General features: G+C 48.2%; 1 protein-coding gene across 1 annotated transcript in view; it reads left to right on the forward strand.

Moving 5' to 3' along the window:
* The window catches only part of LOC140388484 (transmembrane protein 163a-like), a 347,952-nt gene that overhangs the window by 243,329 nt on the left and 88,611 nt on the right, over nucleotides 1–16,012 (forward strand). The window contains exon 5 of the mRNA XM_072472760.1: nucleotides 11,515–11,611. Coding sequence (XP_072328861.1) covers nucleotides 11,515–11,611 — 97 coding nt within the window. The remainder of the gene's footprint in view (nucleotides 1–11,514; nucleotides 11,612–16,012) is intronic.

Below are 16,012 nucleotides of genomic sequence, written 5' to 3' on the forward strand. Positions count from 1 at the left end.
GTGGGAAACTGTCAGCGGCCGCTGCCGTTCCCGCGCATGCGCCGCCCCGAGATGTCATTTCCGCGCCAGCTGGCGGGGCAACAAAGGCCGTTTCCGCCAGCTGGCGGGGTGGAAATTCCTCCGGCGTCGGCCTAGCCCCTCAATGTTGGGGCTCGGCCCCCAAAGATGCGGAGCATTCCGCACCTTTGGGGCGGCGCGATGCCCATTTGATTGGCGCCGTTTTGGGCGCCAGTCAGCGGACATCGCGCCGTTTCAGGAGAATTTTGCCCCAGATCAGAGATACTGGCCGAGATTCTCCACTCCTGCGCCGGTTGGGCGAATCGCCTGCGCTGCCAAAATTTCCCGGGACGCTGGTCCGACGCCCTCCCGCGATTCTCCCAAGCGGCGGGAACGGCCCCGTCGAGTTCCGCGGGCCGGAGACACCCAAAATGGCGATTCTCCGGCATCCCCGCTATTCTCAGGCCCAGATGGGCCGAGCGGCCAGGCCAAAACGGCGGGTTCCCCCTGGCGCCGTTCACACCAGGGGCAAAATTCTCCGGAAACGGCACGCTGTCCGCCGACTGGCGCCCAAGACGGCACCAATCAGACGGGCATCGCGCCGCCCCAAAGGTGCGGAATGCTCCGCATCTTTGGGGGCCGAGCCCCAACATTGAGGGGCTAGGCCGACGCCGGAGGAATTTCCACCCCGCCAGCTGGCGGAAACGGCCTTTGTTGCCCCGCCAGCTGGCGCGGAAATGACATCTCGGGGCGGCGCATGCGCGGGAGCGTCAGCGGCCGCTGACAGTTTCCCACGCGTGCGCAGTGGAGGGAATCGCTTCCACCTCCGCCACGGTGGAGACCATGGCGGAGGCGGAAGGGAAAGAGTGCCCCCACGGCACAGGCCCGCCCGCGGATCGGTGGGCCCCGATCGTGGGCCAGGCCACCGTGGGGGCACCCCCCGGGGTCAGATCGCCCCGCGACCCCCCCAGGACCCCGGAGCCCACCCGCGCCGCCTTGTCCCGCCGGTAAGGTAGGTGATTTAATTTACGCCGGTGGGACAGGCAATTTATCGGCGGGACTTCGGTCCATCCAGGCCGGAGAATCGAGCAGGGGGGCCCGCCAGCTGGCGCGGCCGATTCCCGCCCCCGCCGAATATCCGGTGCCGGAGACTTCGGCAGCCGGCGAGGGTGGGTTTCACGCCCGCCCCCGGCGATTCTCCGACCCGGCGGGGGGTCGGAGAATGTCGCCCCTGGTCGCTGCCGTTGGGAACAGCGCGGGAACTGGGGGGGGGGTGGCCTGCGGGGGGGGATCCTGCACCGGGGGGTACCTCAAATGTAGCATGGCCCGCGATCGGTGCCCACCGATCGTCGGGCCGTCCTCTCTGAAGGAGGACCTCCTTCCTTCCACGGTCCCGCAATATCCGTCCGCCAACTTCTTGCGGGGCGGACTCAGAGAGGACGGCAACCACGCATGCGGGGGTGACGTCAGTTATGCGTGCCTGCTGCGTCATCTATGCGGCGCCGCCTTTACGCGGCGACAAGGCCTGGCGCGTGTAGATGACGCGGCCCCGATCCTAGCCCATTGTCGCGGCCTGAATCGGTCGGGATCGGGGCCCTTTCACACCGTCGTGAACCTCGGCGGCGTTCACGACGGCGTGGGCACTTCGGCGCGGGAGTGGAGAATCCCACCCACTGTGTACAGTATCCTTATTTGAAAAATATATATAGTTGCTTCAGAAGCACTTCAGAGTAGTTTCAATTGTCTCATTCCTGGGACAAGGGGGTTATCTTAAGAACAGGTTGGGACTATACCCATTGGAGTTTCGAAGAAGAAGAGGTGATCTTATTGAAACATATAAGATCTTAAAGGAACTTGATGGGGTGGATACTGGGAGGATGTTTTCTCTTGTGTGGAAGATTAGAACTAGGGGACACAGTTTCACAATAAGAGTTCTCACGTTTTAGATGGAGATGAGGAGATTTTCCTTCTCTGAGAGAGTTGTTAGTCTGGAATTCTCTTTCCCAGCAAACAGTGGAGTCTGGGCCATTGAATTTATTCAAGACTGAGTGAGATAGATTTTTGATTGACAGAGGAGTCAAGGGTTATGGAGGGCAGTCAGCAAACTGAAGTTGAACCAACAATCAGATCAGTCATGATCTTAGTGACTGGTGGAGGGCCTCACAGGGCCAATGACCTACTCCTACGTCATATTTTCCTCTGTTCTTATGTTCCAATTTTACACACAGCAAACTCCCACAAACAACAATGACCAGATAATGAAAATCTTCACAGGTTTGGCAGCATCTGTGGAGAAAGAAGCAGAGTTAACGTTGTAAAAAGATTTGCCAGCTCCTCGTATATGCATATCTAATTAGCTGACCAGCATGAGATCACACGTGGCCAGCTCTCCTGACCCCCCCAGCCAAAATTGCTCTCATTTCTGCCCCTACATCCCAAATTAAGCTCCAGACCCAGAAGATTCCGTCCTGTAACTGGTGGCCTGATTAGAATTTAAACCGCTTCTGTGTGGGTTTTCTGAGGCTCGGGAAATCTAAAAGTGACAGCAGTGCGAGCTGCTGGCTCCATAAACTAAGTGCTTTTTATACCACTCCTTGTGGGCCAGGAGTGTTCCTCAGCCCCTCACAGAAGCTGTCTGCAACCCATTTCTAGCCACTGCTGTGATCACAGGACTACCTAACTATGGACGGCCTATTTCTCTCATCTCTATCTGTAACCCCACTTCCCCAGAAAACCCCATCCCCTCACCGCCACTGCCTACAGCCCTGATCTGCAATTGTTCTACCTCCTCATTGCTGGGGCTGTTTCTAGATGTTCTGGCTTTGTCTTTCTATCACTGATTTTCCTGCCTGCTGTCTTTTTGGGCTACTAGAGAAATGAAATTAAAAAATTATGAGTATCTGTTGTTTAATTGTGCAGGATTTCACCACCCCTGGCCTCAACTGGCCTGCTGTTCCCACTCTTTAAATATTGGAGGCGCAGTCTCCTGCCCTGCTGGGTTGCTTTATAACTGCAGCCTCATGACGTCACCGATAAATCACTGGAACCTTGATGAATTGGTGAGCAAGTTGCTTGAGAAGACATCACAGGAAGCATCTTGAGGAATTGAAGCCCACAGTCAAAGAAATGACAAAGGAAGGGGCAATTTTAATGTGTTTGGAAACAGACCAGTCACAATAATCAAGGCGAGATCTAATAGTTGTGTAGCAATAATAAAAACAGAAAATGTTGAAAATACTCAGCAGGTCCAGCGGCATCTGCGGAGAGAGGAACAGGGTTAACGTTTCGAGTCCAGTATGATTCTTCTTCAGAACATTCTGACGAACAATGATGAAAGTATGTTAAACTCGTGTTGGATCCTGGTCAGACTGAACTTAAGAGGTGTGGCTCCCATACTGCAAAAAGAACATGGCAGCAGCACTGGAAAAACGTTACAAAGATAGTAATAGAATTGCAAGATTACAGCTACCAGAAAAGATTTAACAGTTTGGGGTTCTTTAGAAAAGAGTAGATTCAGTGGTGATCTGACAGAGGTCTTTACATTTATGAATAGGTTGCACAGAATAGACCTGGAGAGAAGGTTTCCTCGTGAAGGTGAATTCAAAACCCGGGGCCACAATACTATACAATTACTATTAAATCCAGGAGGGAAATGAAGGGCAATTTCTTTTCCCAGAGTGGTTAGAATGTGGAACTCACTACCACAGGAAGTACAAAAAACCTAAGACACTTTCAAAAAAATGCCAGGCAAATAAATGAAAGATCTGAGAACAGAATGATAAGCAAAATGCTGAGGTAAGGTGGACTGGGAGGAGACTCACCTCCCGTACAGATTACTTGAAACAAATGGTCTGTTTCTGTGCTGTAAATTCTATGTGACCCATAGCCAGGGCTGCTACTCCTGCTACATTTGTTCTACCAAAGCTTGTTTTCTCCAGCCAATTCTCTCCAGATCTACCTTTCTCCACACTTGTCCCTCGACTACCCTCACATTGTATTTTCCATTGACCTTAACAAACTCCTTTCACCCATGAGGATCACATCTTATTCTTTTAATTTAGCTGCAAACTCATTTGCTTTCCTCAGCTTCACTCTCGCAGATTATTAATCATTTTCTAATCTCTAGTATCCCTGATGCTATAGTCACATAATGTCAGTTTTTATATGACTGGTGGCTCTATTGGCGTCATTCAGGTATCAATAATTAACACATTTGTTCTACATGCTTCTATTTTTAGACTAACATTAACCTATTTTAAAATAAACATTCATACCTGATTGAAGAATACCCTCTAATCCCTTCACTGCCATTGAACCTAAAATTTCTTCTACTGTCTCTCTGATTTGGAAATATGCGTCACTTAAGTCCATGCACTTATTACGTGAAGCATAATTAGCCAATAAATAGGAGCACAAAGTTTGCGGAATCACCGAATGGTTACTACACAGAAAGAGGCCATTCAGCCCATCCTAGTTGTGGTGGCTCTCTGAAGGAGCAATTCACCTAGTGCCATTCCCCCACCTTCTCTCAGCCCTGCATATTTTACTTCTTAAAATAATAATCCAATCCCTCTGGGTCTTTCACTTAGCTGAAGACAGAATTAGCAGCTGGAACAAACCTGAAAGAAATCGGCATGGGTCTCAATTTATCTTCTTCCCGACACGCCTGGTTTCTTCCAGCATCAGCCTCATCTGCAAGTTAAAAATGCAGTAGTTTCACTGCAGTAGAACATCTTAAGATATTATTCATAAATTTAAACACTTAACATGATTGATTTCCCTTTCCAAATCGAATTGCAAGGTTCATTTTACAGCAGTCCCAAAAGGCACAAATATTATGATTCAGAAAAACCAAATGTTGCTGATATATTAATTATCTTCAAATGTGACAACAATTACGGTGATGTTGGCCTTTTGGTGATATATGGTAGATGTAGTATTTGGGCTTGTAAGTGTGAGACTGCATAAGTAGCACCTCCCATAATGATAATGTAAGAGAGCGTGTGAGTAAGTGTCAAAGAGAGAGGGCTGGATTCTCCGCTGGCGGAATTCTCCATTATGCCAGTAGCGCGCCCACGCCCGGAGATTTCCCGATGGTGTAGGGCTGCCTGCAATGGGAAACCCCATTGGCCACACCAGTGGGACGGAGAATCCCACCCAGAATATATAAGCACGGTAGCATAGTGATTAACACAATTGCTTCACAGCTCCAGGGTCCCAGGTTCGATTCCCGGCTTGGGTCACTGTCTGTGCGGAGTCTGCACGTTCTCCCCGTGTGTGCGTGGGTTTCCTCCGGGTGCTCTGGTTTCCTCCCACAGTCCAAAGATGTGCAGGTTAGGTGGATTGACCATGCAAAATTGCCCTTAGTGTCCAAAATTGACCTTAGTGCTGGGTGGGGTTATGGGGGTAGGGTGGAGGTGTGTGGTTGGGAAGGGTGCTCTTTCCAAGAGCCGGTGCAGACTCGATGGGCCGAATGGCCTCTTTCTGCACTGCAAATTCTATATAAAAATTCATTTCTATATAATGTTAATGATTTCCGCAGTGTAACACTTAGTCATGAGTAGCTGTACATACTTTAATTATATATATATATATATATAATAAACCAGTTATTGTTTGGATTTACCAACTTCTCAGCAATCATTCCTCAGCTAAACTAATTAACATACACTAGTAGGTTCTCTGCGTGAAAGGGTGGAGGAGGGAAAGAAGAACAACAATGAAAACATGTGTTAGGGTGGAGGACGAATCACAGAATTGTTTTGGCGCAGAAGGAGGCCATTTTGCCCCTTGTGTCTGCCCTGGCTCTCCAAATGAAAAACTCACTTAGTGCCATTCCTCCACGTCCTCCCCATAATCTGGCAAATTTCTCCTGCTCAGAAACCATTCTAATTCCCTTTTGAATGATTCAGTTGGACCTGCCTCTACCACACTCTGGGGCTGGTTTAGCACAGTGGGCTAAATAGCTGGCTTGTAATGCAGAACAATGCCAGCAGTGCGGGTTCAATTCCCGTACCAGCCTCCCCGAACAGGCGGTGAAATGTGGCGACTAGGGGCTTTTCACAGTAACTTCATTGAAGCCTACGTGTGACAATAAGCGATTATTATATTATTATCAGGCAGTGCATTCCAGACCCTAATCACTCGCTGTGTTAAAAGGTTTTCCCTCATATCACTTTTGCTTCTTTGACTAACTACTTTTAAAATGTGCCCTCTTGTTCTTGATCTTTTCATGAGTAGGAACGGTTTCTACCCATCTATTCTGTCTACACAATTCATGATTTTGAATACCTCTATCAAATCTCCCCTCAATCATGTCTTCACTAAAGAAAAATCCTAAATTCTCAAATCCATCTTCATAACTGAGGTTCCTCATCCCTGCTGTAATACGGTATTGGCTGTTGTGGCTCATTGATGAGAGAATGTTCAGACGTATAAATTTAAACATGAACTGTTTATTGTTAGTCTTTAACTATTTGTAGACTATAGACATTGTCTTGCATGGTGCTGCTTCTCCATGCAGGTGGACTTCCAGAGTGCTCTCTTTGAGTCTATTGCCATGTTACTTTATATATCTTACCAAGGCGATGCTATTCCCCAGTCCCTGTTAACTTTTGCTCTGTGGAGCATCTTTACATTTGCAATGGCATGCAGGCACATAGCACAACAATCCCTGGAACCATTCTTGTGAATCTTTTCTGCACTCTCTCTAATACCTTCACATTCTTCCTAAACTGTGGTGCCCGGAACTGGGCACAATACTATAGCTGTAGCCTAACTAGTGACTTATACAAGTTCAACATAACTTCCTTGCCCTTGTACTCTATGCCCCTATAAATAAAGAGTCTTACAACACCAGGTTAAAGTCCAACAGGTTTGTTTCGATGTCACTAGCTTTCGGAGCGCTGCTCCTTCCTCAGGTGAAGCGCTCCGAAAGCTAGTGACATCGAAACAAACCTGTTGGACTTTAACTTGGTGTTGTAAGACTTCTTACTGTGCTCAACCCAGTCCAACACCGGCATCTCCACATCATGTCTATAAATAAAGCCCAGGATACTATATGCTTTATAAACTGTTCTCTCAACCTTAATAACCTGCATTTGACCATGTGACTGTTATTTTTGTCCCCAAATTTTATTCCTAGAAATTTCCCCCCCCACTAAAGTTAAACTAACTGGCATGTATTTGCTGGGCTAATTGTTACATCCTTTTTTTGAACAAGGGTGTAACATTTGCAATTTTTTCGTCCTTCAGGATCATCCCCGGGTCTAAGGAAGACTGTAAAATTATGTTCAGTGCCTCTCCAATTTCCACTCCCACGTCCTTCAGTATCCTTGGATGCATCTCACCTGGTCCTGGTACCTTATCAATCTTAGATATAGAAAACCTATCCAATAGCTCCTCTTTTCAATTTTCATACCATCTTGGCTGGGGTTCTCTATTCCCTGCCGTTACGATTGGAAATCCCCATCGGGCTGAGAATGGAGCATCGTCCAAAAAATATGTTGCCGAGCGACAGACCCAGTGCCATTCTCCACTAGCTGCCAGATGCCATCGGGAAAATGCAAATTAATGATCAGCATGCCGATGTATGTGATTAATGAGCTGGAAGCCCGAATCTCCACGCCCACCGTGATGCTCCGGCCCCAATCCAGCAAGCTATCCATCATACATGCAAAGCAAAGGATTGAATCTCGCAGCTGGGTACCACTCCATGTGCCAGCGGAGATCAGTCCCGATTCTCCACTGGTGGGAGCACTTACACTCCGAAATGGAGAATCCCGGACCTAGCGTCTGAACTGTTTCCCCTTTTACCATGGCCTCACCTAGCTTGGTAAGGACAAGCACAAAGTATTCATTTAGAACATCAGCTATGCCCTCTGCCTCCATGTGTAAATCCCCTTTTTGGTCCCTAACCGGCCTTTTTCCAGTCTTTTACTATTTATATGCTTAAGGAAGGTTTTGGGATTCCCTTTTATGATAGCTATCAGTTACTTTTCATACACCCTCTTTGCTTCTCTTATCTACTTCTTCATCTCTCCTCTGAACTTTCTATATTCAACTCGGTTTCCTATTGTATTTTCTATCTGACACTTGTCATCATCACACTTATTCTTTTTTTAATCTTGATTTCTATTTTAGGTGCAGGAAAAATTAAATGACAAAAGGTTTTGTAGTTCAGGAACCAAAGGTGATGGTAAATGGGTGGAGTTACGATGTGTCCAGATGAGGTATGATTGGCGGATAGCAGCTGTCCAATTGCAAATTAAAGGGATTAAGAAAGAAATAAGAGAAAAACTGAACCAACAAAAGATAAAACATACAAAAAAAGATAGGGGCAGTGGTTATGAACTGAAATTTTTGAACTCCACCTTGAGCCCAGAAGGCTGTAGAGTGCTGAGTCAAAAGTTCCTGGAGCTGACATTGAGCTTCATTGGAACACGGTAGAAGGCCAAGTCAAAGTGAGAACAAGACAAATTGAGACAAGAGACAGGAGGCTCAGGATCATGTTTGCAATGTGGTCACCCAGTCTGCATTTAATCTGTCCAGCATAACGGAGACCACATCCATGAGCAGTGAATACTGCATAATAAATTGAAAGAAGTGCAAGTAAATTGCCGCTTCATTCTGTTTGGGTCCTTGAATGGTGAGAGGGGAGGAGGTAAACGGGCAGGGCATGAGCTTGCATATGGAATGGTGTGGTAGAAAAGGGAGGCAGTGTTGGAGATGACTGAGGAATGAGTCAGAATATTGCGGGAAATGGTCCCTTTGGTTTGGGGGTGATGTCAGTCGGGAGATGCTGAAATACTCGAGGATAATCTGTTGAATATGGAGGAAGGTGGGATGAAAGGTGAGGGCAAATGGAGCCCTATCATGGTTTGGGGAATTATGATGGTCAAATTCTAGTGGCGGTGCCTTAGCCCCAGGGCAACCATTGCCATCCAGGGTTCATCCTTGGACCATGGAGTAGCCATTAATTAGGGACCCACCCTGCTGGAAACATGCTGGCAGGCTGCCTGTGTTCACCTGTCAGTCTCCCCACACAGTGCCGGGCCCTCCCAATGTTGGGTAAAGGCTGTGGGGCAGGAATTAGCCCTTAATTGGGCACTTATAGGGCCAATTGTCCACCTAGTGGGTGGTTACATCTCTGAAGTTTCTGCTGCTGACAATATGCCATGGAGGAAGGAAATGTCAGGACCCACTGGTGCCTTCGCCACCACCATAATACCAGTCCTCCCACTTCTCCCTTTGTCTGTGAGTGCACTCTGCTGAGGGGGGACAGCGAGCTCTGGGTGATATACTGGAGCCCTCAAAGATCACTGTCTGCAGCCCCCCTCACTCCTTCTAAAAGGCTGAGAAATAAATCTCTGGAGGAAAGACACTTGCAAATGCTCCCCTCTGCACTATCAGACTCTTCTGCTAAACTCAACCCTAGCCTCGCTAAGTCCCTTTAAGTCCTCCTTGGAACTCCTTCTTACACTTGGTGTGACTCACGCCTAACACGTTTCCCCATGTAACTCGTGAAAAATGGAGGGGAGACATGAAATCTGAATCAATTGCCTTGATCATGAGCTGAATTGCCTGTTAATTCATTTTTTAAATATAGTGGGGGGCTGCCAATTTTGGCACCCACACAACTTCCGTATTATCCCAGACTAGTATGTTGGTTGAGCTGGTGACCCAACATCATCAACTGAATATTTTGTCGGAGTGGTGGGGATGGGCAGCACCCCAAATGAGTGCCATTTGTGGAGAGAACGGACAGCACATTTGAGATATTCAAGCCTCCTCAAGGATCCACGCCAGAGGTGTTTCTTCACGTGAAAGATGCTTTCTGACTTGAAAGTGACTCCAGCTTCATTTTTGTTTTACTGACATGCCTCCTGGTATGAAACAATATAAACATGACGTAAGCCTTGGAAAATTGGTGCTCTTTTTTATGAGTACAAGGAAATTACAGGATAATTTAATAGATAAGTTTTAAACTATCAAGGGATTGGACAGTGCAGATAGAAATTGACTATTTCTAGTGGCTGAGGGAACCCGAGCGAGGATACATAAATATAAACTAAAATGTAAATAGATTAGGGTTAAGAGCATGTGTAACGTTTTTGATACAGAGGGCTGTGAAGTTGTCTGGAATGCACAACTGAAATAGATGTTGACATAAAGTTCATGTTAACATTTCAGAATCGGTTATATAGGTTGTTGAAGGAAAGGGGGATAATGGGATATGGGAATAGGATAGGTGCTTGTGATTAGTTACAACTGCACATATGGGAAATGAACACCAACAGACACTGGTTAGACTGAATAACCAGTTTCTTTGTTGGAATTTCTAAGTAAAAGCACAAGGCTGCGTATTATCTCCAAATTTGCAGGTGATACAACGTTGGGTGGGAGGGTGAGCTGTGAGGAGGATGCAGAGATGCTTCAGCGGGATTTGGACAGACTGAGTGAGTGGGCACATGCATGGCAGATGCAGTATAATGTGGATAAATGTGAGGTTATCTGCTTCAGTAGAAAAATTTGGCAGGCACATTATTATTTGAATGGGTGTAAATTGAGGGAGGTGGATACTCAGCGAGACCTTGGTATCCTTGTGTATTAGTCGCTGAATGTAAGCGCGCAGGTACAGCAGGCAGTAAAGAAGGCAAATGGTATGTTGGCTTCATAGCAAGAGGATTTGAGTATAGGAATAGAGATGTTTTACTGCAATTATACAGAGCAGTGGTGAGGCCACACCTGGAGTATTTGGTGTCTTTATCTGAGGAAGGATGTTCTTTCTATGGAGGGAGTGCAGCGAAGGTTTATCAGGATGATTCCCGGGATGATTGTAATTTAAATACAGTGCCTTCTGCACTGTAAATTCTATGAAGAAAATGATGGGACTGTCCTATGAGGAGAAACAAAATCAGTTAAGATTATATTAATTGGAGTTTAGAAGAGTGAGAGGGGATTATAGGCAGGGTAGATTCAGAAAGAATGTTCCCAGTGGTGGGTGAGTCCAGAACTAAGGGTCATAGGATAAAGGGTAAACCTTTTAGGACTGATGAGGAGAAATGTCTTTACCCAGAGAGTGGTGAATCTGTGGAATTTGCTACCACAGAAAGAGGCCAAAATGTTGTGTAATTTCAAGAAGGAATTAGATATAGTTCTTGGGGCTAAAGGGACCAAGGGATATGGGGGGGAAGGTGGGATCAGGGTATTGAACTTGGTGATTAGCCATGATCATAATGAATGGCAGAGCAGGCTTGAAGGGCTGAATGGCCTCCCCCTGCTTCTATTTTCTATGTTTCTATCATACTGCGACCTAGAATCAGACCCCAGAGTAATACATAACCCAACTATTCAGAACAGATCACACACAATTAGAATCTACCTCGTATACTATACCTCATACACTGTGTGCCATAATTGTACAGTATGTCAATGTATTCTAAACAAAATGCAACAGTCTTTAAGAAATTTATTTTAATAAGTTTTATCAACTTTGTATAAATTTATTTTTCGCAGAGCTTGTGTCGTTTTGGGTGTTATATTCCTTGTGTCAACCCTCTGCATTTATGCTAAAGCCATTCATGACCTTGCTACGAGGCTACTTCCTGAAGTGGTGAGCTAAGAGATTTTTTCTTTAATTGCTGTTGCTTTGAAGATAAACTGATTGATGGATTCTGAAGTATTTTTTTTAATGTTTTTTACATTTGTGTCCGATATTTGCATTTTGTACAGTCTCTGATTCTGAATTATTTAATGGTTGGATGGTCAGCAAGTAACAAAATTCTGAACTCTAATGGCGGGATTTGGGGGACAAAAAGTCCAGGTGGGACAATGGCCAGAAAATTTCTCAAGAGTTGCTCCCCGCACTGACATTACTTTGTCCAATGTGCTGCAAAAACCTGTGGAAGGAAATGGAGTTTCTGCTGCACTTTTGAAGCAGATCCAAGGAATCTTACAACCATCACTATTGTCAGAGATCGTTGCAAGTTGTGTCGCACTGTTTGATGGTTTAGTGTCATTCAGGTTTCCTAGACAGCAACAAGAGCTCAATGAGTTCCTTTGAGAATACTGAGATTGCATTTCCAAACCACATGGCAAAGGGTGAATCATAATCAAAGGTACCAAGATTGCTGTCATGGGTTGAAAATGTGGTTGGTATCGACATATACTAATTAGTGCAAAATAAGTCTACAGTTCAAATAACTTGTACTACCTCCATAATTTGGTAAGTGGACTGGTAGGAATAAAAACATTCTGGCAACTTTTCATTTTCTTCCAGTTTCTATGTGCCAATGTAAATGTTGAATGCGATTATAATTCTAAAAGTATTCATTGCGCAAACATCAATTTTTAAAACTGTGCAAAATATTTGTCACAGTCACCTAATATAAAGCTATAAAAGCTGGTGAATTATGATAAGTGCGGTGCTCTTTCAGCAATATGTAGAAGCATAGCTAACAAGCACTACAAAAATGCATAATTCATGACCAGCTTTCCAGTAAAAAATAAACAAAGGGAAAAAAATGAGGGTTCTTTCAATAGATCCATGGAGCTCGTTATGGACTTTATTCCTTCTTTTCAATTACAGAATAAACTCCCTGAAATTAACCTCACAACCAGCCTATACACTTTCCATTTTCACTATTTAGCATTAGCTTTCTGCACTTTCTAAAGAGTGCATATGTCCCACTTGGCTTCAGGAGCACATTTTTTAATGATTCAACAGCAGGGCTGTTTTAAGTTTGTACATTCCTAAATTGACCATGGGCTGGATTCTCCGCTTGCCGATGCTGATTTCAAAATCAGCGAACGGGCGGAGAATCCTTTTTTGCGACCTAATCAGGGCGGTGCCTGTTTTCGGATTCTCTGCCCCCTCCAAAACGGGGTCATCGAAGAGTACACCGCACGCTGTTGGGATGGCCTCAGGACGTTACCTGAAGACCCTCCCCCGATGCTCAACCCCGATGGGCCGAGTCCCGACCGCGCGGGGCACGTGTTGTCTCAGCAGTCGGGAATCCAGTGTGGCGACTGTGGACTGTGTCCAGCGCCGCCACAGACAGGCGGGAGCCGTGCTGCTGGCCGGGGGGGGTGTTTCGGCGGGGGCTGGGGGGACTGTTGGGGGGGTGACAAGGGGGTATCCAGTGGGGCACAATCCGGCAGGTCGGGTCCATGTGAGGCCGGCGCCATGTTGAATGGCGCGACCGCTGGAGGTCACCGCCGTGTGTATGCGCGGCCACGGACTGCCAATTCTCTGGTCGTTTATATCGGGACGGCTGTTCATTTTACATGGCGCGGCTGCTAGCTCCTCACTGGTTGGAGGGTCAATGCTGGCGCGTATCTGATTTTTAGCAAGTAAAACGCCACGGACCCTCCGGACATAATCCCCAAATTGGAGAATCCAGCCCCATATTCCAACTATGGTTATTTCAGGATTTGGGTCATTTTAGATCACACCACTGATTCAAATTCAAAGAGTATACTTTCAAATTGTGGTAGTATGTATTAAGGGTAATACGGTACACCATGAATGCCGAGGAGCCATTGGAGGAAAGATGCTGGATCCCGATTGGATCCGCCGCCTACTGGGCTCCACCCAGATAGGCGGGGTATAAGAACCTGGGTTAATCCCCGCAGCTGCATTCTGTGACTGAGCTGCTGGGGAACGAGTCTGAACAAGTCTGCTCAATAAAGCCTCGATTGAAGTTCTTTACGTCTCGCCTCGTGTGTGATCGATGGTGTTACAATTTATTGAGCAGACTTAAAAAGGAATATGGAGCTACGGATCGCCCCGGAGTGCCTGCGAATTGGCCCCCAAGCAGCTAACGCAACATCGGCGTTTAAGCACTGGCTGGCGTGCTTTGAGGGATACCTCCGAACGGCCCCCGGCAGACCAACAGAAGAACAGAAGATGCAGGTCCTGCATTCCAGGGTGAGTCCCGAAATCTACTCACTCATCGAGGTCGCGGAAGAATTCCCAGCGGCGCTCAACTTGCTGAAGGAGATCTACATTTAGCCCGTCAACCAGGTCTACGCACGCTACCAGCTCGCGACGAGACGACAAATCACCGGGGAATCGCTAGACGATTTCTTCAATGCTCTAACGATCCTGGGACGAAACTGCAACTGCCCAGCGGTTATGGCGAACGAACATACGGACCTCCTGATCGGAGACGCTTACGTAGCAGGTTTGGCATCGTCGCAAATTCGCCAGAGACTTTTAGAGAAAGACTCTCTCGGACTCACAGAGGTACGGGCCCTTGCAGCCTCCCTCGACGTGGCCTCCCAAAACGCCCGCGCCTATGCCTCCGACCGCGCTGCAGCCCCTTGGGCTCCGTGGACCCCCGCCGCGACCGACCCCCCGGCAACCCCCACCCCTCCGCAAGCGTGCGCAGCCAGAATCCCAGACCACCAGGCGGGGCCCCGCTGCTACTTTTGCGGGCAGCCAAAACACCCCCGCCAGCGCTGCCCGGCCCGCTCGGCCACCTGCAAAAGCTGCGGTAAAAAGGGGCACTATGCAGCGGTGTGCCAGTCCCGTGGGGTCGCCGCTATCTCCGGGGAACAAATGGGACCACGGGCTCAACCCCCCCAGCGACCCACAGGCGGCCATCGGGCGCCGCCATTTTGGACCCCGGACACCACGAGGGGGGGGACGGGCGCCGCCATCTTCCTACCCACGGGCCGCGTGCGATCCATGGGAGCGGCCATTTTGTCCACCCCCGGCCGCGTGCGACTCATGGGAGCGGCCATTTTGTCCACCCCCGACCGCGTGCAATCCATGGATGCCGCCATCTTGGCTGACAGGCAAGGACCCCAGCGTGGATGGCTCCACACTGCCTGAAGACAACAATCTGATACACCAACCACGTTTGGCATCGGTGACCCTCGACCAGTCGCGGCCCCGGACGCTCCAGACGACAACGACAAAGGTGCTGGTGAACGGGCACGAGACGCCGTGTTCGATCGACTCGGGGAGCACGGAGAGTTTATTCACCCGGACACGGTAAGACGCTGTTCACTTGTAATTCGGCCAAGCACCCAAAAAACTTTCCTGGCGGCGGGATCCCACTCCGTTGAAATCAAAGGGTTCTGCATCACAAACCTAATGTTGCAGGGGAGAGAGTTCAAAATTTACCGGCTGTATGTCCTTCCCCACCTCTGCGCTCCCACCCTCCTGGGGTTGGACTTCCAATGCAACCTCCAGAGCTTAACATTCAAATTTGGCGGCCCTATACCCCCACTGGCTATCTGCGGCCTCGCGACACTCAAGGTCGAACCGCCCTCCCTGTTTGCGAACCTCACCCCGGATTGCAAACCCGTCGCCACTAGGAGCAGACGGTACAGCACCCAGGACCGGATGTTTATCAGGTCCGAAGTCCAGCGGCTGCTGAAGGAAGGCATAATCCAGGCCAGCAATAGTCCCTGGAGAGCACAGGTGGTAGTAGTGAAGACAGGGGAGAAGCAAAGGATGGTCGTAGACTACAGTCAGACCATCAACAGGTACACGCAGCTAGATGCGTACCCTCTTCCCCGCATATCCGACATGGTCAATCGGATTGCACAGTACAAGGTCTTCTCCACTGTAGACCTTAAGTCCGCCTACCACCAGCTCCCCATTCGCCCCGGTGACCGCAGGTACACAGCCTTCGAAGCAGACGGGCGGCTATACCATTTCTTAAAGGTTCCATTCGGCGTCACGAACGGGGTCTCAGTCTTCCAACGGGAGATGGACCGAATGGTCGACCAGCATGGTTTACAGGCCACGTTCCCGTATCTCGACAACGTAACCATCTGCGGCCACGACCAGCAGGACCACGACGCCAACCTCCAAAAATTCCTCCAGACCGCCAACGCCCTCAACCTCACCTACAACGAGGAAAACTGCGTGTTTAGCACCGACCGTCTAGCCATCCTTGGCTACGTAGTGCGTAATGGAGTGATAGGCCCCGACCCCGAACGCATGCGCTTCCTCATGGAGTTCCCTCTCCCCCACTGTACCAAAGCCCTGAAACGCTGC

Source organism: Scyliorhinus torazame, chromosome 2 (assembly GCF_047496885.1).
Source record: "Scyliorhinus torazame isolate Kashiwa2021f chromosome 2, sScyTor2.1, whole genome shotgun sequence".
Lineage (NCBI taxonomy): Eukaryota > Metazoa > Chordata > Chondrichthyes > Carcharhiniformes > Scyliorhinidae > Scyliorhinus > Scyliorhinus torazame.